This window comes from Muntiacus reevesi, chromosome 1 (assembly GCF_963930625.1).
Source record: "Muntiacus reevesi chromosome 1, mMunRee1.1, whole genome shotgun sequence".
Taxonomy (NCBI): domain Eukaryota; kingdom Metazoa; phylum Chordata; class Mammalia; order Artiodactyla; family Cervidae; genus Muntiacus; species Muntiacus reevesi.
Window position 1 is genome coordinate 16880860 of NC_089249.1, and position 26240 is coordinate 16907099.

The following is a 26240-nucleotide window of genomic DNA, read 5'->3' on the forward strand; positions in this document are numbered from 1 at the left end:
TATGTACACGTGAATTTTTTTTTTTTTTTTGCTACACGTGTGTACTGTCTTTTTTTCCCATCACAGTGAAGAAAGTTCAGCCAATAATATGATTTTCCAGAGGCCATGTCACCTTTAGTAGCTTAATATACAGGTAAAGGATTAGGGCTGTTGACATTTTCTTTTTCCTGTGGTATTTTGTAATATCTGAGCTATAGATTAACTTAACAAAGTGTCCACCAGAGGCCATATGGCTTTAATTGGGTCTAGGTTGAAAGAGTCACCCTGAAACTTTGATGGGTCCAAAACTGGTTCTCCAGCACACCTCTTCATGGCCTTAGAATGTTAGGATGCGCTGTGTGTGGTATGTGTGTGTGTGTTTGGATGCGCTCTGTGTGTGTGTGTGTGTGTGTGTGTTTGGGTGCGCTCTGTGTGTGTGTGTGTGTGTGTGTGTGTAGTGGGGATGGAAGGATGTAGTGATAACCAGAAGCACCGTGTACTATAAAACAGGAGTTCTCAAAATGCGGTCCTTTTGAAGTGGAGTGGTCCTGGAGAGGTTCATGAGTGGTGCTGGTGTCCCGAGGAAACAGATGCTACTTCCCAACCTTATCTCAGACTTACTAGCCCATGGGACAGATCCCTCTCAGGGTGTCACACACCTAAATTTGCAGTCCTCTCATAATAGTTTGTTCTGAGTTCTTAAAACCACCATCAAAGCTTTTCCTCTTAACTAGCTCGTAGTTAGAAGCTTATAAAATCCACTTTCTTCTCATTAAACTGAGCCTGTTAAGCTGTATGTGTTGCTGGTGAATGATGGGAATGAAGTCATGGTGTGGTTGTAGCCTGTTTGCTGCATGACTTTCTGATGTCACTGTGATGTGTTGTGATGGATGAGCGCCGTGGTAGATGCAGCTCCATATTGCTGCCTTGTAGCCTTAAGGACTTTCTCTGGCCCTCATTTTTCCCTTTATTTTTATTAACAGAAGTTTGCCACCCCCCAACCCCCCTCACCCCCCATTTATTAATGAAAGCTCTGGTTTGGCATGGTTGGAATCAATCATGGCAGGTAGCCTCTCAACACTGTAGATTTTGTGATTCCCTAGGTACAAAAAACTGATTTCTGTCTTCTCTCACTGTAGCTTGCCTCTCCAATTCCTGAGATCACCGCCTAGCTTAATATCTCCGTGATTCTGACACTCCCCTTTGCTCTCTATACTTGGGACGCTGAACCAAGGTTTGTCTTTCTCCTACCCTACCAAATTACAGAGCCTCGGGAGGAGCCAGGCAGGGTTAACACTCCTTTGGACAGCCTCCAGTTAACTGCAGAAAATGTGGAGTGGATAAAACATGGAAGCATTAGTTAGGTCACATGACAAGGTTTCATCTTAATTAAATGGCCCTCTTTGGGATTCCCTAACAGGTTATAGCACTGGAAGTTTCTGCTATCCCAGAGCAAAGCAGGTGAAATGTTAATTTAAGAGGGAAGGAGATGTTAATTTGCTTCTGCTCCAGACTCAACAAAAGACCAGAGAGAACAGATACTTAAATATGATAGGTTGGAAATTGAAATTACAAGTAGTAGGACCAATCAATCAGTGGAGAAGGAAATGGCAACCCACTCCAGTACTCTTGCCTGGAAAATCCCATGGACAGAGGAGCCTGGTAGGCTACAGGCCATGGGGTTGCGAAGAGTCAGACATGACTGAGCGACTTCACTTTCACTTTTCACTTTCATGCATTGGAGAAGGAAATGACAACCCACTCCAGTGTTCTTACTTGGAGAATCCCAGGGACGGGGGAACCTGGTGGGCTGCCGTCTATGGGGTCGCACAGAGTCAGACACCACTGAAGCGACCTAGCAGCAGCAGGACCAATCAGAATAGAAATGAAAGATACTTAGGATTTTAAAGAATTTTCTCTCTTCTCTCATACAACTGTAGAAGGAATGTTTAGATTGGTTTTTATGACACACTAAAATTTCAAAAAATTTTTTCTTCTTTTCCTCCTGGCCTGCCAGTTGAGAGGGTTCTGAACAGAATCTACGAGTCTCCTCTCTTGTGGCTTCATGTTTCATTTGTGGAAACACAAAGGAACCTCTGTGCCCTTTCTGCATTGTGTTTGGTTAATGGGCTGGTTTGACTTGCTTATCGTGCAACCTTCCAGTTTGTCTGCAAGCAAACCCAAAGCGCCACCTTCTATCAAAGTCTGCATGGTAGACTGAAACAGGATTTAATCTGTGACCGCCCTGGAGTCCAGGACAATTTTTGACACTTAGTGGGGATAATTAGTAGCCAGTCCCCATGCTTGCTTGGATAAAGAAAACCACGCATATGCAAGTGCTCTCAGAGCTATTTAATCCTCCAGCATAATTGAGTTACAGCTTGTATCTGCAAGGCTGACTTCACATGCTTACACTGTACCCTAACCTGCATCCTTTCACTCATTCTGAACACACAAAAGCAAATGAGCCACTGCCCTGTTCTACGCAGTTGAACATGAAGCATGGAGCTGGGGGGGGTGGGGGGCAGGATGGCCAGAGTTGGGCTCTGCTGTGTATTGGGTGCTCTGGAGGGACCCCTGGGTCCTGGGTCTGGAGAAGTTGGACAAGCCTTGGTATTGTCCTGGTCTGCTCACCACGCCTCCTGACTGATGCTGACAGTGGCACCGCGTCCCTTCTGCTCCCAGCTGTGGAGGCCCTGCAGTCAATTCACCTGTGACTTGTTCCCGTGGACCACAGGTTTTCTTCAGCTTCTTATCTCATTAATTTCTCTATTGGTTTAATTATTTTCCTGGGCAAGTGACTTCCTCACATTGATACTCTCAGAAAAGACAAACTTTTTCTTTACTTTTAACACTGTGTCTGCATTTTGTTGATTGCATGGTTTTCTAGAAGGGCCAGTCTAACACACGTCCTGTACACCGACCATGTGCTGACGGCGGGTGCTGTGCCGGGCCCACACAGCTTGTTCACGAGCTGCTGGCACCAGCTTGCTTTCCCCTCAAGCTCCTTTCATTGCAAATTCAGATGAGAACTTCCAGAAGGTCACTGATGTTCAGGCTCATGGGATTTACTACTGTGTTTGTTACCGTGGGAGTGAAGGCCTATCACCCTGAAATTCTGGAAAGGTAGAACTCACTGCCCCATCAGCAGGGACTGAACCAGGGGACAGAGGGGGTGTAACAAAGAGGACAGAGGATGAATGGAAGAGAAAGGACATGTAGATTCCAGTATCCCTCGAAAGCTGATGTGACAGTTAAGTGACAGTGCCCTTTAATCAGGCTGTTAGGAGGAAAATCTGGAAGAAGGTATTTTCTGCAGCTGGTGGAGGTGTCCAGTGGGGCTGCATGTTAAACTCTCTATTCACTGTGCTACATGTCAGCACAAACCAAATGGATCTTTGTCCTGGTTCGGCCTCACCAAGTCAGTGTGGATAGGAAATGCTGGCTTTTCTTTGGATCAGAGTTGTGAAACCAAGCAAAAACGAACAAACACAACCTTTCAGAAGCTCTCCAGAGTGACTCTTCTGCCCCTTTCGTTTTGTTCTTTCTCATTTAAAAATATCACAATTGTTAAAGGCTAAATGTTTGGAGGGAACATGTGCTAGTTTTCATGAGAAACCAGCCCCTTTTGGGGACTGTCACAAAGGACCATACCTGGTCTTTGCATCCGCACACAGACCAATGGGAGAATTTGTTCCAATGTGTTGGTTATAACCTTGTCTCATGTTCTGGAGCTGTCCGGGCATGGCTATAAAAACAAGGATGCCTAGCCTGAGAAGTGAGTGTGTGCAACTGTACTGGAATATCTGGTGTTTGAATGTTCCGATGTTCTCAGGGAGGGGGACAGAATACAAGAAAGTGGGACAACGTAAGCCATGTCACCATTGTTTATGGGGCCACCCTGGGTGCGGTGCTTCCATCACAGCCCCATTCGCGCAGCAGAGTTTCCACACAGCTCAGGGCAGTTCTGACTTCAAGGGGCATTCCAAACACTTACCGAGGTTGACAGAGACACAGGTTCAAGGCCTGATGAGCAGAAGTTCTGACTCCTCTAGCCTTAAATAAAGTGACTTATGCCCATGGCCATGTCCTATGCTTTGAGGAACCTTGTCTAGCCTGTCACCACTTCATTGTGTATTTTGGGCTTGTGTTTTATTGCTAAGTGAGAATTGGGTGAGATTGATTTCTTCTTCCTGTCTTATTTCCAGAGTGGGAGAGCAATGAATGCCTCATGTATTTCCTGTCTTCTTAATCTCCTAAAACACATGGCTCTGTGGTGTTACACCTGCCCGACAAGTTCTCTGCATTCTTTTATTCAGAGTGCAGCTCCAGGCCAAGGACACTTTCATTTTCACCTCCCTCTCTCCCTTACCTGTGAGGAGTAAGGGGAAGACGTGTCTCAAGTTGCAAGTGAAAGTGAAAGTCGCTCAGTCGCGTCCAGCTCTTTGCGACCCTGTGGACTACAGTTCATGGAATTTTCCAGGCCAGAATACTGGAGTGGGTAGCCTTTCTCTTTTCCAGGGGATCTTCCCAACCCAGGGATTGAACCCAGGTCTCCTGCATTGCAGGTGGATTCTTTACCAATTGAGCTATCAGGGAAGCCCCTCAAGTTGCTAAGTGGGATGTAAGGGGACAGCGTGGCTATGTTCTAATACCCTCAGTGCTTTCTAGAACCAGGAGACTGGTTCTGGCATCAACGATGTTTCTAGCACCAGGTGCTTGGTGATCAGTACACCCCCCACCACCCCTGCCCCTCCCCAGAAGAGTCTGATGCAGGAGAAAGAGCATTGGGAAGAGAGGGCGACATTTTCCAGCTCTGCAGTTAACTTTTTTAGTCAAATAAGTGTGGCTTAAAGTTAAAGTTTACTACAGGACTTCCAAGAACCTGTGATATAGGTACTATCGAGCTCAGAAAGCAAACCCAAAACAGTATCTCCTAAGCACGTTTCACCAGGGAGCCCTTGTGTAACTGAGTAGCCTACCAACGCCTTGCTGCTCAGTCTGAAGCACCGAGCTAGAAGTTACTGTCATAGCACTTTCTGATCCTGTGTCATCTGCCCGCTCGCCGTCTCTGGTTCCTTGTGTGTCCTTGAGGGGAAAACAGCATTCCTGGTGGGAATTCAGAGAGACTGAACTGTGGTGTAACAGAATGGGTGGAGGGGCCTTGACTAGTTGAGGACATCTTCTCCCTCTGGGAACTAGTCGTGATTCCTAAAAGAACCCGGGGTCTGCTCTTGGCTGTCCAACTTAGGATAGCATGCTGGCTGTGAGTGGTCTTGCAAAGCCTCCCCTCTGTTTCTGTTGTGTTCTGAAAGGCTCAGCGTGTCCCATGGTCTGAATTCATTCTGTGGTCCTCAGGATCCACTGGTGGCGGGTGTGATGGGGCCTGGGCCTGCCTGGTCGGCAGGCCCATCTCTGGAGCTTGGATGGAACGGACAAGGGTAGGTGCTAAGTTCCCTTGGCTGGGCTTTCTCCTTTTGTTTGTAGAACACTGTCAAAAGGTTATTGCCTCCTACATTGCTGAGGTCTGACTTCAGCATCTGCATTTGATGGAGATGGGGGCAAGGCTCCGAGGGGGCCCTTCCCAAAGGCAAGCAAAACACTAACAAGCAATGTCAAAACCAGTCACACTGATGTCTCACTTGGTTATCTGAGGCAGGGAAGCAAGCATCTGGGCAGGAAGGTGGATGTGACACCTATCTTTAAGGCCCATTTTGAGGAATCTGGAGGCTCTCAAACGCCCACTGCTTGGCTGGATGATGCTGGAACGCCACGGCAAAAGGAAATGGGAACACATGGACTCAGTTCCTGGATCAAAGGCATTTGGAAAGGATATTCTCAGGCCCTCCATTCTGTTCCCAGCAGGAACCAAGGCTGAGATGGAGGGTGGGGCAGGAGAGGCCTGACCAGGGTTAGTCAGAGAACAGGCTGGCGAAAGACTTCCTCAGGTTGCGGATGGTCTCGGCCTTGGCCTCATCTTCACTGGGGGTCCCACGCTGGGAGGTGTCAGATGTGCTGAGGCTGTTAGTCAGGGACTGGGATTTGCTGAAAGAGAAAGGCAAGGGAAGTTGGGGGTGACATGGCTGGACTCCCCAGGAAATGAGTCCTGGGGCTAGTCTGGGAGCTGGCTGGATGAACCCCATCACCCCAAGGATACTGAGCCCCACAGCCAGGCATCCCCACACTTACACCACACACAGTTAACCCGCCAGGTGGCTCCTGGGAGCCTCCTCTTTTAGGTGCAGAAATTGGGGCTCATAGCAAGGAACAAGGGGGCATCCAAGGCTCAAATTCTCCCCACAAAAACAGGCTGCTCAGACGGCAGGCACAAGTGGAGAGCAGCTCGTCCACTCTCCAGCCTCGGTGCACAGACCCGCTTGGCAAACTCAAAGGTGTGGTATCGACAGGTTAGGCTTGCTCCTCCTAGACTTTCCAGCACCAGCTTGGGGATCAGAGGGTCTGTGTTCCAGACCCTTCCTGCCATCTGTTCCTCCAGCCGTGGGTAGGAAAGGCCCTGAGCGGGGCTTCCTTCCCTCATCTGTGAGACAGAGGGTTGGTCCAGCCCACCCTCAGGCCTCGTGCAGCTCTGACACCAAGGGCTTCCACTCCAAGTCTGCCCGAAGCTCTCATGGCCAATTCCAGTGCGCTTTGGAATTCTCACAGTGCCTACTATCTGAAAGGTGGTGTTTGACTCTTTGTGCCAGCCTAATGCCAGGTGACAGGGCTCCAGACATGAATGAGATTCAGGCCCTGCCCTCAAGGGGCTCACAGTCTAGTGGGGGTGAAAGACATAGGAGGAGATGCATGCAGGCTCTTGTCATCACATTAAATAACTGAAATCTTCTTCAGAGCAGGGCTATCTTTTACCCCTTGCTTTTTCCACCCAGGGTGTTATTCAAGACTAGTTCAGAGTAGGCGTTTGGTAAGGACCTGCTGACCTGAATTGAACTAAATCATACTTTACAGCATCAACCAGGAGATTCAAGTGTTGCTAGCTAGATTACTGGGCTTCCCTGATGGCTCAGACAATAAAGAGTATGCCTGCAATGCAGGAGACTCAAGTTTGCTCCCTGGTCAGGAAGATCCATTGGAGGAAGGCATGGCAACCCACTCCAGTATTCTTGCCTGGAGAATTCCACGGACAGAGGAGCCTGGGGGACGACAGTTCATGGGATCCCAAAGAGTCAGACACGACTAAGTGACTGACACACACACACAGCTAGGTTACTACCAGATTAGTGCTCAAACCCGGCTTAAGTTCCAGAGCCCTTGTCCGTCCTGTGATTAGCTGGGCTGCATCTTTTCACATGTGAGAGGCAGGCACAGATACACACATACGGAGCCAGCAGCGTTCTGAGCACCAACTGTGCAAACACTCATTTTAATTCTTATAATAACCCTGTGGGGTAAACACTATTGTCCCCATTTTGCATGTGAAGAAGTTTAGGCACAGAGAGGTTAAGTAACTTTTTTCTGAGGTCAGGCAGCTTTTAAGTGGCAGACTTCAAACTGAACCCAAAGCGGGTCTGACTAGAGTCTGTGCTGTCAACCTCTATGCCTACTTCTAGAGGACCACTTGGTAATATTACTAAGCTAAAAATGCATTCATCCTTTGATCCAACAATACCATTTCAGGTATTTTCTATACAGTTGATCCTGCACATATAAGAAAAGGCATGTTTTTCAAGGCTATTCACTGCTGCCTTCTTTGTAAGAGAAAACCAAATTTCCACTTACAGTGGATTAGTTAGATAAATTGTAGTATAATTATACAGTGGAATAATTATACAGCTGTGAAAAGGAGAAAACGTCAATGAACTGCATGGAAGAGCTCCAGAATGTATTGCTAAATGTAAAAGCAAGGAGCGAATGGTGTGGATAGTGAACACTGCTGATTATGTAAATAAGTGGGAGGAGGGAACCAGAACATATATTTTTCCGTATATGCATAAGGAAATACTGGAGGAACACACTAGAACTAACAAAAGTGGTTACCTCTGGGGAGCAGGGGGCAGGAAAGCACTGGATGAGAATGAGGTAAGGGTTTTCAATAAAAACATCAATATCTTTTAGACCTTTGAACCAGGTGAATATATTAACTCTTCTGAAAAATTATGGTTAGCTCGTTTGGAGTTGAAGGAAAAACTTTCCAAAGAAAATACATTTGGGATCTCTCTCTCTGACCTCAAACCAAGAGATGGGCTTGAGAGGAAATGAGAGCGAGAACAGATGTGTGCCCGGGGATGGAACCTTCCCTTCCGCCCCAGTCATCTAGCCTTTCACAGGGTGACTTTGCAGGTCCTTGTATCAAGAGTCCATTTCCGGGACTTCTCTGGTGTCCAGTGGTTAATCCATCCTGCAATGCAGGGGACATGGGTTCGATCCCTGGTCAGGGAACTAAGATCCCACATGCTGAGGAGCAACTTAAGCCTGTGCGCCACAACTACTGAGCCTGCAGTACACAAGCAAGATCCCACACGCTGCAACTGAGACCCAACATGGCCCGACAAATAAATAAGGTTTGAAAAAGGAGTCTATTTCCCCACCTTTTTAACCTGGGCTTGACCATGTGACTTGTTTTTATCAAAAGCCTATGATGGGATGAAATGACATCATGCAACTTCTAAGCCTGGACCTTTAGAGGCCTCGAAGCTTCTACTTTTGCCCTTTGGAATGTAATTCTACCACATGAGGAAGCTGGCTCCAGCCTGCTGGAGGATGAGGCCCAGGAGAGAGAGAGGCTCGGCTGACAGGTGACACTAACAACCAGATGAGTGCAGGAAGCCCTCTTGGACTGTCCGGCCATAGGTAAGTTGCTGGATAACTACAGCCCTGTGAGCAATCCCAGGAGAGCAGGGTTGCTAGATTTAGTAAGTAAGCATACACGACACCCAGTTAAGTTTGAAATTGAGGTTAAAAATAAATACTTTTTAAGTCTAACCTGTGCAATATTTGGCTTCCCCTGGTGGCTCAGACAGTAAAGAATCCACCTGCAATGGGGGAGATCTGGGTTTGATCCCTGGGTTGGGAAGATCCCCTGGAGGAGGGCATGGCAACCCACTCCAGTATTCTTGCCTGGAGAATCCCATGAACAGAGGAGCCAGGTGGGCTATAGTCCATGGGGTCGCAAAGAGTCGGACATGACTAAGCGACTAAGCACATGCAATATTTGAGGGTATACACTCCAAATTATTCATTGCTGAAATTGAAATCTAATTGGGCATCCTGCATTTTATCTGGTAACTCTCCAGGAGAGACCATTGGGAGATCCTCCCAGCTGAACCAAACTCAGTACAAGTGACGAAATGAAAAAAAACTGTGAACAAAGAAAATGGTTGCTTTCTTAAGCCACTAAGTTTCAGGGTGGTTTGTTACGCAGCAGGAAGTAACTGATGCGGGTATATCTGCAGGATCACAGTGGGGCCTAACCTATGCTCTGGCCTTGCTAGGTCCTACCTGCCACCCAGGCTCCATCCTCTAGGCCTCCTTTGACCCATTTAAAGTTGGGGTGAGGCCTTGGAGGGTCCTGCTCTGAGTCCCTGACCCTGAGCCAGCCCAGCTCCGCCAACACCCCGAGTCCACTCTCAGGCCTCCCGGGTCCCACAGCACTCACTTGAGATGGGGATGGGGTGATGCGGGCTTCTTGGCCTCTTCATCCTGTTGGGAAGTGCTGCGGCCCTGCACGGGGGGCCGGGGCTGCGAGGTAAGGGGTGCGCTCGGCTTGGGGGCCTGGTTTGGAGAGCTGCCTCCAGATGCACGGGAGAGCTGGGGAGACCCTGGCGATCTCTGCTGTGGCGATCCAGACTGAGGGCTCAGGGGCTGCTGGCCTTGTGGGGAGAGCCTCTGCTGGGAGGGGCTCCCAGATCTTGGGGGTTGAGGAGACTGAACCGGGCGAGGGCCCCCTGCAGGGAGAAAAAATTCCCTTCAAATTCTTTTAAGATAAATAAGGCTGTGCACACGTGTCATTTTGAGGATGTTCATTACAGGGTTCTCCCTACCAGTGAAAAACCGAAAACAATACAAACATGCAACCATAGGGGGACTGACTGGAACATTAAGATAACATTCATGTAATGGAATGTGCTATGGTCATGTATGATGTGGCAGAACAATATTAAATGACATGGGATCTTGTTGATAATATAAGCTAAGTATGAATATATACTGCTAGACAGAAAGCAACTTATAAAACAGTATTTGTGGGTTAATTTCATTTTGGCATGCCTGAGGCAAAGGAAGGAGTCCTTGCCCTGTCCAAGGGAGCAGGCTATGCATGCTAAGTCACTTCAGTTGTGTCTGACTCTGCGATCCCATGGACTATAGCCCACCAGGCTCCTCTGTCCATGGGATTCTCCAGGCAAGAATACTGGAGTTGGTTGTCACGCCCTCCTCCAGGCGATCTTCCTGACTCAGGGATGGAAGCCACATCTCTTGCTTCTTTATTGGAAGGTGGGCTTGTTATCACTAGCGCCATCTGGGAAGCGCTGTTATAAGGGAGCTGCTATTACAGGTGTCAGTGGTATTTGCTACATTGTTGCCCACTGTTTCTAGAGCTCCTACTCTGTCACAGGAGCTGGAAATCTGGATTTTATGTAAAAGCTTCTCATTTTTAAATGTTGGTTTGCTTTTTTTGGTTTGTTAAACTCACCATAGGTCCAAAAAAACATGTTTTCTACTTTTATCTTAAATTTCCCCTCTTTCCCCAACACTCTGCCCATCAAGGCTGATTAATATCTTAGAAAATCTGGACTCTTATTCATTCATTGATTAACTATTCACTTAGTCCCTATTATACAGATGGGATTCATCAAGAGACTAGTTATTTTCTTTCAGCTTCTTGGCAAAGCAAAAAAAAAATAATAATACTTTTCGTTTGAGCACATAGAAAAAAGTTAACATATATAGATAGTATTTGCTTAGTATTTGCTTTAGCACAGGATCAGTGCTAAAAGATGATGAGGTTCCTTAAAAGAGAATTTCACTTTCACTGAGTTGAAAATGAGTACTGAGTTCAAAAAACAATAATGTGATCTTGTTAATTTGGGAAATCAAGGACAGCATTGTGTTTTAATTAGCCTTGTTATTTTTACTCTAAATGTTAATTCAATGAGCATCTTCTTTAATTATCCTAATTGGTTTTTAATTGATTGTTTTTCAACTCACTAAAAGTATGTTTCAGCCTCCTGTCCCTTAAAATAATATCTCTTTATTTATCCAGTGTGTCTCTACCCTGAGCCGGAGAGGAAACAAGAATACAGTAGCTCTCTGTTTTAGAAGTGCTCTGTGCAAATGTGGTTGAAAAAGTAAGTCTTGGTGCAGAGTGGGAAAGGGGAGGGTAGGGCAGAGACACAGCCAGAGCCTGGCAGGGTGATGAATAAGTTGTTTTTGAACATTCTATAATCACAGAGTTATCACCTGGCAGGAGGGCAGTGGGGCTGCAGTAATTGTAAGTATTCTTAATGATGCCCCTCATTAAGAACAACATGTGTATTATCATTGCTGTGTTTTCTGTTGTTGTTTAGTCGCTAAGTTGTGGTCAACTCTTTGTGACCCTCATGGACTGCAGCCCACCAGGCTCCTCTGTCCATGGGATTTTCCCAGGCAAGAGTCCTGGAGTGGGTTGCCATTTCCTTCTCCAGGGGATCTTCCTGATACAGGGATTGAACTTGTGTTTCCTGTATTGACAGTTGGGTTCTTTACCACTGAGTCAGCAGGGAAGCTTAGTAAGACACAAATTATTAATAGTGAGTTTTAAAAGATATAGGAGTTTATTCTGGCAGTGTCTCTTTCTATCAGCGTAACTGCTTTCCTTACAGAAAAATCCAGTAAGAATAAGTTCTTGGCATCCTTGCTGGCCTCAGAGGTTTTGATAATCCCTTTTGTCTCCTTTTGAGATCCCTATCCTGTTTCTCCATCTACTTGACATCTCTTTGGACCCAGATTTTCTTTTTTTTGGCATACTGTGCGGCGTGTGGGATCTTGGTCCCACTGCACTCGCTGAGCTGGAAGCGCAGAGTCCTAACCTCTGGATTGCCAAGGAAGTCTCTAATAGTGAGTTTTTAACAGTCAAAGTCCTTGGTGGCTCAGACAGTGAAGAATCTGCCTGCAATGCAAGAGACCTGGGTTTGACCCTTGAGCTAGGGAAGGTCCCCTGGAGGAGGGAGTGGCAACCCCTTCCGGTATTCTTGCCTGGAGAATTCCATGGACAGAGAAGCCTAGTGGGTTACAGTCCACGGGGTCCCGAAGAGTCGGACACGACTGAGTGATGGTTATCAGCAGTAAATTACTAGCCCCTACTAAGCACTACCTCCACACTGGGACACCTTGCTATTTATAACTGCTTCTCTTGCATTATCTCACAGGCAGCTCCCCATTACTAAACAGGCACATGTCATCTCCTCCTTCCTCACTGTGGAATCTGAGCCTCTGAGAAGTGAGGTAACTTGCCTAAGTCTGCCAGAGGACTGAGACATTGTAAGTAGATTCAAACGTGTGCATCTGCCTGAAGAAGAACTCAGTGTTCACTGGTACACAGTTGTGTCAGTCCTGCAGTTTCCCTTTTCTTAAACGCTTTCTGCTTTTCCAGGAGGAGACACACAGACGAGAAAGATGAATGGATGTTTTATATAAGACCTGTGGAAGAGGAAGCCGTTTCCTCCCCGAGGCTGATTTTCCCAAGAAGAAATGAATCTATTACTTTGATAAAAACTGCCTGGGAAGGTCACAGTGTGATGGTAGTACTTTCTTTCTGATGGGTCTTAAAGCAGATTCTTAAAAGACCACCATGAAAATGCCTGGCCTGGCATCTTGGGGTGAAGCTGTCCCGAGGCCCCAAGCTGGCACTAGAGCCATGAGGGTGCCTGGAAGGTTCTGACATCGAGAGAGGACACGGGTGACTTCTGCCCCAGGCCTGAGCGTGAGAACACACGAGCAGCTGGCAGTCCGAGAGAAGGGGTTAGTTAACGCCACGATTTCCTTTCATCTTCTCATCAACAGTTCATCCATTCTCTGATAAATGGTGGCATTTACTTAGTAACACTGGGATATTTTTGAGGAATGATTCGAATCGACAAGGTTCTATATAATGTTCCGTTTTTCTTTCTCACTCTTGCTGGCTGGCTCATAAATCTATAATCAGGCACTGCCAGTGGCTAGGAAACAGGCACTTTCTAGAAGATCTGAAAGACCAGACTTGTAAACATGCCATTTTCTTGTGCTTCCTTGCACAAAGCCTTAACACCTACCTCTGTAAAAAGGAAACACCCCTGTTTTCATTGTTGACACGTTAGGAAGCTGAAAATGAGACCATAAATGGGAAAGCCCCTAGCACAGGGCCTGGCACATACTAGGTACTTAATACATTTACTTTCTGTCTTTCTGCCCTCCTTTCCTGACTTTAAGGCAGTGACAACCTCATGGTCTCATTCATTCTGCACACAGAGCAAGGGAGTAAGTCTGGTGATTAAGTGTTAACATGGAGCTTTCCAGAGTGCCTTTTGGGAAGTCACATGTGGACCCCTCACTGCATTCCAGCATCCTTGCTGGATGGCCTCTCTTGGCGGGTGGCTCGTCACGGGTCCTACCTTGTGTGGGTGGCCGTGGCTGGGATTGTCCAAGTGGAGGACCCAGTTGGGCTTGCCCAGGGGATTTTGCTGGTTTAGTCTGAGGCGCCTAAAGCAGAAGAGAAAAGAAGACTGTTGTGGACGCTACAGCCATTCACTTCCTGGGAGGGAAGGCAGGATTTGTAAACATCTGTTTGTTATTGAGGTGCTCAGTTGCTTAGTTGTATGATGGACTGTAGCCCGCCAGGCTCCTCCATCTATGGGATTCTCCAGGCAAGAATATTGGAGTGGGTTGCCATTTCCTTCTCCATCGTTATTGAGGTGAAACTTACATAATGTGCACAACACAAATAGTTTCTACATGTGGAGACACCTGTGTAATCACCAAGCAGGTCAAGACAGAGCATTTCCAGCGGAGAAGGCTGCCCCGTGCCTTCTCCAAGCCAGTGGCCTTCTTGAGAACGAGCATCTTTCTGACATCTGTTATCACAGATTTGTTTTGAGGGGGAAAAGGAGGATCAGGTTTGGAGACTTGCTCTTCCAGAAAGCTGGAGATCTAGCAAGTTCTTTGGAGAATCATCTGGTAACCCATGGTGAGGATCAGGAAAGACAGGAGCTCTGTGTTAGCGTGAAAAGGTTGGAAGATGAGGAAATGGAAGACACAAGAGTCCCTATTGACCGGTGCCCTGGGAGCCCACAAAGGGCATCTGCGTACATGTGGGCATGAGTGTGCACGCGCGTGCACACACACACACCCTGCTCACCACTCAGGCCCGGGATGGAGGGCACAGAGGGGACACCTCGTTTCCTGTGTTAATAACCTCTGTCTGCAGACACTCAAAGCCCAGTTGAAACCACGTTTTTCTCTCCAGGCTGGCAGAGAGAGGAAGGGCCCCTCAGAGCCTCCCAAATGTCCCTGTCAGGAGCAGGGGTACACACTCTCCCCCAAGCCCAGCCCCACCCACAGACCCATTCCTTTCTCCCCAAGTCGGTTCCTCCCTGGGTGCATCTCCTCTGGATCAGGGCACCCACTCCCAGACAGCCAAGTACCTCTCATGATTATACACTCTCTTACCCAAGGCCTCAGGGGCGAGGGTACCGTGCCCCCTGGCATCAGGAGTTGGCTCATTTTGGAGATGACAAGGTCGGCCATCAGCTGTTTGTCCTCTTCTACGTGCTCCCCAATCAGGGGCATTGAGCTGTCCATCACCTGCGGGCGAGAAAGGAGTCCCGAAGGAGCCTCGCGCCAGGGGAGCCTGGCAGCTGAGCAGCGCGTCCCAGGAGGGTGGGCGCAGCCCTCAGGACAGAAGCGAACACTAGATGGCAGTGTTCTCCATGCAAATCCCCAGCCCAGCGCCTCAGCTGGACATGACCCCGTGGAGACAGCCGATTTCCCGCAGTTCAGTCTAAATCAACTCCCTGGACTCTGTTCAATTCAGTCTGCATTTGCTGGGCCTCAGACATGCGACCAAGGGTGGGGAGCCTTTGCTGACCTTTTCTGCTCTTTTCTTTGGGGAGCCAGTCTCCGCCCCCTCCTTTCCCACCTCAGCCCCTACCCAGGATTGGAGCCAGCTTTCTGAACTTTGGCCCAAGGTCAAGGTTTTCCACAAAGCCGGAAGCAGAGAAGGAAGGGGCTCAATTATGATCAAAAAATGACACGGGTTGGAGTCAACTCAAGGTTCGAAGAGAAGAGGGAAGAGGCGAGGCCTGTTTTCCTGGACTCTAGCAGAATAAACTGCAGAGAAATTTCTTCCACAGGGAGAAGACTGCTTAAAGCAGGCACACTTGTAATGGGAGGGGCCCTGAGAGATCAGGGGCTTCCCAGGTGGTGCTGGTGGTAAAGAACCTGTCTTCCAATGCAGGGGATGTAAGAGATCCGAGTTCAGTCCCTGGGTGGGGAAGATCCCCTGGAGGAGGGCATGGCAACCCACTCCAGTATTCTTGCCTGGAGAATCCCATGGACAGAAGAGCCTGGTGGGTTACAGTCCATGGGGTCGCAAAGAGTCAGACACGACTGAAGTGACTTGGCATGCATGCATGCTGAGCGATCATATTTGTGCATCCACTCTTTTGGCAGATGCAGAAACCAAGGCCCAGAGATGGGAAGGGGCTTGCCCAAAATCATGTAGGCCAATGATCCAGGTGGTTCCCTAGGCATGGACAGAGGTAGAAGGTCTTGGGTGGGTTGGTGGAGGGTGGGGCCTTGGTGGGCTCCCTGTCTCCTCCCTAGCTATAGGAAGCCAGCCTGTTCACCCAGTTCACGGCCATCTGATTCTCTGTCTCGTTTCCCCCTTTCCCAGACTCTGGACTCACTGGGTTCTGTCTCCCATCCAGGTTCTTGGGCAGGTCATTGACTCTGCCCACTCTCTACCTGGCCAGCCCTTCTCATCTGTCAGGAACATCTAGCTGGTCCTTCCTCTGTGAAGCCTTTTTGGCACTCCTGCCATTCTTGCTTTGGTTGTCTCACCATCTCCTGTTTCTGTGTGTCTCCCCAACCAGACTGTGAGCCCCTGGCTTGGGGATGGGCCCTGTACCCAGACAGGTGTGCCCTTGATCAGTACCTGCTGAATGGAAGGACAAGTCCTGCTCACATCGATAAGGACACTAGGACGTGCTGCACTGCTTTGCTAGGTGCCAGGTGCTGTTCGGAGCACTGGGTGGAGATCTCACATAAATCTCAGAGTATCTCTTTGAGATAGGTACCTTACTGTTCTTATCATGATGGGAAAGCTGAGGGTCAAAGAAGTAGCAAGTTCCAGGACAGATGACGAGCACTCCTTCTACATCTGAACAATCACTGACCAGCTCTCTGAGGTGAGAACTGGGAACAGGAGACCTGGCTTCCAGGTTCTGGTTCTCCTAGGGACTCGTGGTGTGATCTTGGCAGCTCACTTCTCATCTGTGGGCCTGTTGTTTTCCTCAACTATAACCTGAGGGGGCTGGGCAGCTGCAAAGACCCCTGCATCTGGGACTTTTAGGAGCTCATTAATCTAAAGCACCTACTATAGTTGTTGCTGTTTAGTCACCAAGTCGTGTCCAATTCTTGCGACCCCATGGACTGTAGCCTGCCGGGCTCCTCTGTCCGTGGGATTTGCCAAGCAAGAATATTAGAGTGGGAAGCCATTTCCTTCTCCAGGGGATCTTCCCGATCCAGGGATCATACCCGTGTCTCCTGCATTGCAGGTGGATTCTTTACCACTGAGCCACCAGGGAAGCTCTATTATGGTTGCGAAGCTGAAAAGCAAACTCAAGGATGTGAATGCAGATTCTGTGAGCAAATTGAGCTCCCTGTGGGTTGGGCCTGGGTCCTTGGCATCCTGGATCCCATTGCCCGGCACATGGACAGTCTCGGTCAACGTGGGCTGAGCTGAGTTGTAACTGTGGCGTCTGAATGTACACAGCTTTGTCCTTTCTCTTCCTGACCCTGCCTGCCCACACTTTTTTTGTTCTGGTTTCTGTTTCCTACATTCCCTACAGTGGAAAACAGCCGCCACAATGAACCTGAGGTCAGAGCATTTTGGAATCCCCACAGTGGACACAGTTAAAGGAAGTGGATGCTCTGGTCTCCCCAGGGAAGCATTTTTGCAGTGAGCAATGTCATTCCCTGGACAAGTCATGGAGGACAAGTTCAAGGGTCTTTCCCCTGAGTATTTCACTGTGAGGATCTTCACAAAACACGTCCCATAAATTTTATGTTCTCACCACAGAGGTGGCTAAAGAAATCAGTATTTCTGGATCCTGTCTTTGTTTTTTTAAGTACCTTTTATCTGCGGAGTAAAAAGCTCCCTATCTCCCTTGACCCCACTCTAAACCAAAATGCAAGGGAAACAACTCTGTAATGTTTCTGAGGGAAAGGAAAGTCTGAAAAGCCATTCTTTCCTCCTCCCCGCCCCCATGAAACATTTTTGAGAAGTTATTTTCTTGTTTCTTAAAAGTCCCAACCCATGATTTTTTTTTCTCAAATGTGGAAGGTCTTTCATCCCTGACCCTCTGAATGTCTGCAGGCAGGGAGCCTGGGCCCACAGGTACAAACTTTTGTTTCCTAAGAGTGAAAGTTGAGGAAACTCAGAGAGGCAGGAGCTCTCAGGGGCAGAGATAATGCTAAAGCGAGAGAGAAGGAACTAAACTCACAGAAGGGAGAGGGAGGCAGCTCAGGAGTCCTTCATCTGCTGGCTGCAGGCCCCTCTCTGAATGGAAGCTCCAGAGCAGAGTCCCTGCTACCCTGCTCACGGTTGTGTCCCCATCACCTGACTGGGGGCTGGTACCCAGAGGAGGAGCTCAACAGTGGATGAATGAATGGGTGAATGAATCAGTGACCATGTGTGGGTCAAAGCTGAGTTCATCTCTGGTGGTCCCATGAGGAGATGCAGAGGCAGGAGGGCCAGGGAGGGCTTCAGGAGATGCAAAGCCCTGGGCATGGATCTGAAGTGCCCAGGCATCCTCAGGAAGGTGGGCACCTCCTTCCTCCAGGGAGCAGCCTGGGTCTGACTCAGAAGCAAGTGTGCAGGATGGTGGTTCCGCTCCTGGCCCCTGCGGTATCCCCCGAGAAGGGGCTGCTGGGGGGATTTCAGGTATGGTGGCCACTGGACTTGAGGGGAGAGTTTTTTCCTTGACTGTGCCGAACGGCATGTTCGATCTTAGTTCCCTGACCAGGGATCAAACCCACATCCCCTGCATTGGAAGTATGGAGTCTTAACCACTGGACTGCGGGAACTCCTGAGAGCTGTTTTCTAGAGCAGGACTGAACTTGCTAATATAGATGGTAACTCATCCTTGGAAGTTACCAGGCCTTCCTGGGGGCGAGAGTGGGCAGAGGGGCTGTGCCCGCCCTGGACTCCCTCCCCTCCACCTCCGAGTTGGCCAGTCTAGAGGCTCGGGGAGGGAGAAATGCCTTCCTGGCAGGGCAGCAGGAGACCAGCAGGGCTGGTCTGCAGGCACTGGTCCTGGCTCGCTGCGGTCCTGGGAGTGGCGCAGGCACGGGGCTGGAGCACCAGCCGGCTCTCGCGGTCATCCCAGCCATGTGCTTCCCATTAACTGCCCACGCCCGGGGAGGGGGCAGCCGCAGGGCGCTGCCTCACGTGTCTTGGCCGTGTGTCAGCACCGCCCCCTCCGCTGTGGTGTGAGCGGGAGGCCACAGGAGCGCAGTGCTGGAGGGACCGGTGGGGGTGGGGTGTGAGCGCTGAGCCCTGACGGCGGGGAGGGACCTCGGAGCCAGCGCAGCCTCTTCAGGGGAAGCCATGGAGAGCCATGGGCCCTGGTGGGGGCCGGGAAAGGGTTAGGAGGGGAGAGCGGGGCTGTGAGGTCAGGAGAGACAGGGGGAGCCATGGCGCGGGAGGAGACGGTGGGATCGGGGGAGGTCCACAGGGACCCATAGGTACCAGCTCTGCAGGGCAGCCGGGGCTCGTTGGCATGTGAGATGTAGGAAGGTTGAGGGAGAGGTTCTGGGACTAGAGCCCCTCTGAGCCCCTCTCACACAATTACATTTCCCTCGTTCTCACCCCGCTCCTAACCATCAGCGCCTGCAGTTACTAGTGTACCATCCTCCCGGCCGGCACACCCCCTATGTGTCTTGTTCAGGGCTCTGTCTCCAGAACTGCCCCCCACCAGGCCCATGGGAACCCCTAATACGTGTTTGTTGATTGAACAGATGATGGACTCTCTGCACGGTGACTGTGGAAGTGGGTCCTCTTTACCTGCTTGGACACTAAGAAAATTTGAGATACTGGAGGGGACAGAATCTTGCCAACTCTTGGCCCAGGGCCCTTCCCCTACCGTTAGGGCCATAGGTGTTGGAAGGTTGTCAAACCTCATGCCCAAAGTCATCGAAGTCCAGGGCAGGACCAAGGGCACGAAGGCTTTAGATGCAGCCGAGGGGGTGGATGGGGGTACGTGAGGGCAGTGGGTTTCTCACCCACTGGGAGCCGCTCACTGAGGCCTAGGCTGCTCGTGCCCCAGCCATGACCTAAGACACAGCGGACCACACTGGAGGTCACACTTGGACTCCTTCCCTCTGGAATGCCTGCCCAGGGGCCTGGTTCAGGCCAGGAGGAACTCCTGCTCCACCGCTCACCTCTATGATGTAGTCTCTGCCATCTTTGCTGTGGACAGCCTTGACAGCACAGATGTCCAGGCCACCAAACATCTCCGAGCAGCTGTCCACCCACAGCCTGTACCTGCAGGGATGGGCAGACAGTGAGTATGAGGGACAGGGGGCAGGGGCGGGAAGCAGGTGGCGAGAGATGCAGAGATGGGGGAAGGAGAGACACAGAGAGACACCCACAGAAAAAACAGGCTAGGAGACAGACAGTGGCATACACACAAATACATCCACTCGGAGATGGAGAGAGACAGGAAGACATAAGAGACAGATGCAGCGAGAGAGACAGAAAGGCAGAGAAACGGAGACAGAGAAACAGAGGCAGTGGGAGAGACAGAATGGGCAAAAAGAAAGGCAGAGACATAGATGGACAGTGAGAGAGGCACACAGAGGGAGAGAGATTGGAGAGGGAGCCAGGAAGGCAGGCGACAAGCAGGATGAGAGGGAGGAGTGAGGGGCGGGCGGGGGATCTCAGAGACCTGACCTCCTTCCCCTCCCCAGGACTTTGCTGGCCCCCCAGTACTGGGGAGCTTGTCCTGCCCCCAGTTGGAGCTGTCCTGGACCCCAGCTGCCCCTGAAGTCCTTTTCCCTTGGGAAAACTGCTTGAAGGACCCCAGAAATCCCTCCCAGGCCCAGCCTGCAGGGACAAAGGGTGTATTATCTCCCTGGCCTGGGGCACGCAGGCAGAGGAGCCTGGCAGGCTTCTCCAGCCTGGCCTGGGGGCCTGGCCCTCTGGACCCGCTGCTTTTGTTTCCTTTCCAGCCACTTGATGGCTGCAGGGCCCGTTTGCTTTGCAGGAGAAGATCTCAGTGCTGGACTCTGACCCTGCAACAAGGGGATGGTTGTATCTTCCCGGCCTTGCGCTTGGCTTCCCTCATGGTGGCTGGATTTGGAGTCACAGGGGACTTTGTGTCAATGTTCTTGCTTTTCTCCCCACTCTCCAGGGTCACACGGGGCACGCCTGCTCAGAGATCTATTTGTGTCTCTGAGCCATAGGCCTGGAATGAGCTGAAGTGCTCTCAGAACTGGCTCTCTCATCTCCTCTGCTAAGTCCCCTGGAGGCACTGAGGCTACTGACCATGAATGTGCAGAAGGGAAAGCAGATTCCAGGCCTGAGCAACCCCACTCCCATGGCAGGCTCCTCCAGGAATGGCCCATGGGGTCTGGAACTGAGCAGAGCCAGGGAGACAGTGACCTGCTGGAGACACCTGGAAGCAGCCTGCGCAGCCGGGGAAAGGCGGGGCTTCCCTTCTGGAAAGGTGGTGGGGAAAAGGGCCACGGCTGTCCTCTGAACGCCCGCTGGGGGACGGCTGTCGCTCCCCCAGACCAGGTGCTGCAGCTGTGCCAGGGAACGAGCCCAACCCCGGAGGCTGGAGAGCACAGGGGGGCGCCCACCTTGGGGGCGGCAGCTGGGACCGGCAGGAAGGGAAGGAGACCAACATTTCCAGGGCACTCCCTGCCACTGAAGATCCCGTTCTCATCAGCCCTCTGGCTTGGATGCATTACCTCCAATCTACAGCTGCAGAAGTTCAGAAAGGGTAGTTAACCTGTGTAACACAGCTTGGAAGGGGGCAGGACCACCCGCTTTAGTTCATGCTGTCTCCTCAGCTTAGAGCCCTGAACGAGGCGTTCCACAAGGGCAGGAACCGTGTTACATCCCTCCCCTAAGCCTCAGTCCGTGTGACTGTAGCACGGTGGTCCCGCTTCACTCTCTCGGGGCAGAGACGGGACACAGGAGTATCTAATCACAATGCTGCTGCTTTCTGGGCCATAGAGATGGCAGCCATGATAGTCATGTGACTTAAGTCAGGCCTATCAGTGAAGAAGGCTCAAGGCCAGGCTTTGATTGAAATGGTTGGGAAAGACATCTTCTTTCTGTTGGACTTGACACAGTTAAGACATAAGCCTGGAGCCACTTTGGACCACTATATGAGTGAGCTGACCGGAATGAAGCCAACATAGAAGAAAGCTGAACTTAAGTTGGCAGTGAAAGTGAAAGTCGCTCAGTCGTGTCCGACTCTTTGCGACCCCATGGACTGTAGCCCACCAGGCTCCTCTGTCCATGGAATTATCTAGGCAAGAATACTGGAGTGGGTGGGTAGAATAAGTTCTAAAGTCCTACCTGGTGCTGCACCTCTGAAGTTTTCATTGCCACAAGCCAGTAAATCCCCTTTGGCTCCAACTAATCCATTTTCTGGAACTTGCAACTGATACAGAGTTCTTAAAGGGAAGGGTTGGGTCTTTTTGTCTGTGCTCAGCATACATGGCATGCAGTCGGTACTCAATACATGTCCACTGAACAGACCTTTCTGACCCAAAGCCCATGCCTTGCCCACTGTCAGTGAAGGCTTGCAAGCAGAGATCACTGGGCACTCAGCAAGGATGTATGTGTGCTGCTGGCCTCAAGAGCAGGTGGCTGGTCCTTCTTCAGGTGAGGATGGCTCACAGGTGTTGTTTAAAGGGAGGGACTTTCAGCCAGTGTGCCTCTCTGCTGCATTCATGATTCACAGGAAACTGACTTCTCCTCCTCATGCTGAGACAGGAATACATCTGAGAGAGAGTGGACACTCCGGGTGGGAGCCCTGGTACCCTAACAGGATGCTTCCATATGGCTGTCAAGAGCAGAAGAGATTGGTGAGGACTTCCTGCAGCAACTGGCAGGGCCACAAAGACCCCTGGACTTGGAGTCAAGATGTCAAGGTTTTAGTTTTATCTCTGACATTGATCAGTTCTGTGACTTGGACAAGCCATGCTCCCCCTCTGAACCATCTTCCCCATGTGTAAAATGGGGTTATTATAAAACATGCCCTGAAGGCTATTATGGGCAGTAAAGCGAATCATGCCTGGGAAAGTGCTCTGTGGGTGGCGAGACGCTGGCCAAAGTGCGAGACGGCATTCATTACAGGATCCTTGCTATATCCCTGTCTACCTCCCCCTGTGGCTGGTATGCCTCCCTAACCACCTCCGTTACCTCTTACCTCTCTGTCATGGCCACCTGCTCCAGCATGGCAGAGCCTGTGTTGGCCTTCCAGTTTCCAGAGATGGAGGTTCTCCTGTACCAGAACAAATGACACAGTGAGGGCAGTAGGGATGCTTGTCACTGATCTGCTTCCCTTTTTTGCTTTGGCTGTTTGGTGGCTCTGATTCAAATATCTAGCTTACATTGTTCTAAGTCGCTTCAGTCATGTTGGACTCTTTGCTATTCTATGGACTGTAGCCTGCCAGGCTCCTCTGTCCATGGGATTCTTCAGGCAAGAATACTGGAGTGGGTTGCCATGCCCTTCTCTAGGGGATCTTCCTGACCCAGGGATCGAACCCATGTCTCTTATGCCTCCTGCATTGGCAGGCGGGTTCCTTACCAGGAGCGTCACCTGGGAAGCCCACTGTGATGTGCATTCTTAGATACACGTCCTGTCTTCAGATTTATTTTTTGTGCTTTTATTTCCCTTTATGTTGATTGTCTTATTTGTTGGGTCTTATGTATCTTTCCCTAAGCCACCTCTGAAATGTAAAATTGAATTTAATGAATACCTACACTATCAGATTAAATCCTTCAAATGGCCTCTTGTTTTTTTTTTAGAAGAACTAGGGTAGTATAGCCCCTGGTGACTCTGGAAACTTTTTTGAGCAATAAAATGTAGGAAAAACAACAAATGGGGAGAAGTGACTGTCTTTTCATGGTGAAGAGCAGGAAGGCCTTCTGCCTCTGTCTGCCTCATCACCCTCTCAGTTCCCTTGCCTTTTCTGCTCCAGCAACAACTGAACTCCCTTCAGGTGCTCCAAAGCCCATGGGTTTTTTCCTGCATATAGGCCTCCATATACTTTTCCCCTTTGCCTGATACAGTCTTCATCTCCATCCTTGTCTCCCTAAGTCCTACTCATCTTTCAAGTTTCATCTGAAAATGTGACTTTCTGACCTGACACTTCCCCAATAAGAACCGTGAGAGTTGGGCTGTGAAGAAAGCTGAGTGCCGAAAAATTGATGCTTTTGAACTGCGGTGTTGGAGAAGACTCTTGAGAGTCCCTTGGACTGCAAGGAGATCCAACCAGTCCATCCTAAAGGAGATAAGTCCTGGGTGTTCATTGGAAGGACTGATGCTGAAGCTGAAACTCCAGTACTTTGGCCACCTCATGCGAAGAGTTGACTCATTGGAAAAGACCCTGATGCCGGGAGGGATTGGGGGCAGGAGAAGAAGGGGACGACAGAGGATGAGATGGCTGGATGGCATCACCGACTTGATGGACATGGGTTTGAGTAAACTCCGGGAGTTGGTAATGGATAGGGAGGCCTGGCATGCTGCAATTCATGGGGTCGCAAAGAGTCGGACGCAACTGAGCAACTGAACTGAAATGAACTGAACTGGTACTACACTCTACCAATGTTTAGAAATGCTCATTTCAGTTGCAATGACCGCTTTAGTGTACTGACTTCCCTGAGGGCAGGGAGCATGTTTGGCTCATCCTTCTGTACCTCTAGTGTCCAAGGGTTCCTGGCAGGTAGTAGGTGCCCGATAACAACTTACTAGGTAAGGGGCTGTGTATGCTGAAGAGAAAATCCAGTGGCATATCTGGATTCAGCAAAGACTGAATGACTTTTAAGCAAAATGGAAGTGATAAAGTGATCTGTTTCATGATCAAGGAAAGGTATGTGATTGAGCTTCAAGGGTGAACCAGTGCTACCAAATGTCTTTCTAAAAGAGAAAATACAATGTATCTGAGGATAGCAGATGCTGAGAACAGGTGGCCAACAAGAGCCATAATGATTAAAGTGTTTTAGTGACATTGATAAGCTTCAGTTGGTTCAGTTCAGTTCAGTTCAACTCAATGCAATTAAACTCAATTTGGCAAACAATCATCAGGCCACCCTATGTCCTAACTACAGGACCAATCTGAGTGTGCAGAGATGACTCGCCTCCTCCAGCTGTTCACTACCTTAAGGGGTAGACTAGGTAAAACCAGGACATAGGCATGGTGGGGTTAGCAGTACACATAAGGTGTGAGGCATTCTGGGGAAACAGCTTTTTAGATACTTTATGTGACCCCAGAAGGTGGTGACTGACATGTACCTGGAAGCATGAGTAGGATATGGTAGAGTGGGATCTGTATAGTGACAGGGGAAGGTAAGTACTGACTTGAGTCAGACAGGTGCAAGTTTGAATCTTGACTGTAGTGTTTCCTAGTATAACCATGGACAACACTTCTGAGTATTTTCTCATTAGTAAATAGGGACCATTTTAGTACCGTGCTTATAGTGCATCATGTGGGTTAAAGGAAAGATTCTCATAAATCTCTTAGTACAGTGGGTGCTACTATTATTTTTCAGTAAGTGTAGATGATAAAAGAAAGCATTCTAATGCCAGAAACAGCAGGAGCACAAGCTAGATTGGTCTCGTTCCAAGAAGCTAATGATAGAGCTGATATTTAGTGAGTGCTTTCTATGTCTGAGACATGGGTCTAAAAACTTTCTAAACACTGGCTTCAGTCTCACAAAACCTAATGATGGACATTATTATTATCATCAGTCCCACTGAGTGACAGAAGCCACTAAACCATATCTGAGAAACTCTGTGCTCTTACCATGAATCTCCACGGCAGAGCCAATCACAGGTTTGGGGAAAAAAGTCAGTTGGCCCAAACATGATGCAGCTGCTTGACAGTGGATGGAATGTAGGCTGTGACAATGGAATCTATGTTTATGACACAGGTTTGATGCTGACCCCCTTGTTGAAGAGGGCAGGAGTGAGTGGAAAGGTGCTGACCTCACTAACTTTGGAAATTAGTGGAGACTGGGTGCCTAAGTACAGAAGAAACCATATGTAAGTCCTGTACCATAGTTGGCAAAGTTGTTTCTCATGGGGCTACAGCTTGACAGTTCTGCAACTATACACATGTGCTGGGATTGAACAAAGAAGTATGTGGATGGAGGATGGGGGAAGCCAGGTTTTTTCCCTGCTGGGAGTGGAAAGTTACAGATAAGCAACTTGGGAAGGCTAAAGTGAATCATGTTGAAAACTGAGTACTAGTTGAAAGTCTGACACATCAATATGAACTGTTTAGCTTTAGCTATAGATGGATATATACAGAGAGAAATAATTACAGTCATGTGTATACACGGGTTGAGATACACACATTTATTTCCCAGCTGGGTCTGCTGAGAGGACTTAGACACAATGACCCTCAGTAGCAACAAGCACAAAGGCCTGAGTGCAGGGCAGGAAGTGGGCCAGAAAGGACGCTGATGGTCATGGGTGGAGAGGGCCTTCTACACTGAGATCTGACACGAACCCTTTCCGTCAGACGTGGGCCAACGCAGGCTCCAGGAAACGACATAACTAATGACAAATTGGAGCTGTCGGGACAGAGAGGCTCAGCATAAAGAATGCGGCAATGAGGTAATCCTCAAGGAGAGAAACTGGGGCAAGGTGTCGTCAATGTCAAGTGGAAACGCTAACAATGAGGAGAGGAGGGAAATGATATCATGAGGAATGGTGGAGGCCTCAGGAATGTGTTGGACCATATACTAGAATGTTCTCCGACTCAGAGGGGTTATGGGTGTGGGGAGGTGACTTTATCGCCCTTCTGAAGGCATCTGAGAGCAGTGA

General features: G+C 49.5%; 1 protein-coding gene across 2 annotated transcripts in view; it reads right to left on the reverse strand.

The window, feature by feature from the left end:
- Nucleotides 1-4782: 4782 nt before the first annotated feature.
- The window catches only part of SYN3 (synapsin III), a 422732-nt gene continuing 401274 nt past the window's right edge, over nt 4783-26240 (reverse strand). For both annotated transcript variants that reach the window (XM_065938516.1, XM_065938522.1), the window contains 6 exons: nt 22617-22691; nt 19612-19714; nt 14617-14751; nt 13563-13650; nt 9593-9881; nt 4783-6024 (listed from right to left, as the gene is read on the reverse strand). In XM_065938516.1, coding sequence (XP_065794588.1) covers nt 5892-6024; nt 9593-9881; nt 13563-13650; nt 14617-14751; nt 19612-19714; nt 22617-22691 — 823 coding nt within the window. In that variant the 3' untranslated portion in view covers nt 4783-5891. The remainder of the gene's footprint in view (nt 6025-9592; nt 9882-13562; nt 13651-14616; nt 14752-19611; nt 19715-22616; nt 22692-26240) is intronic.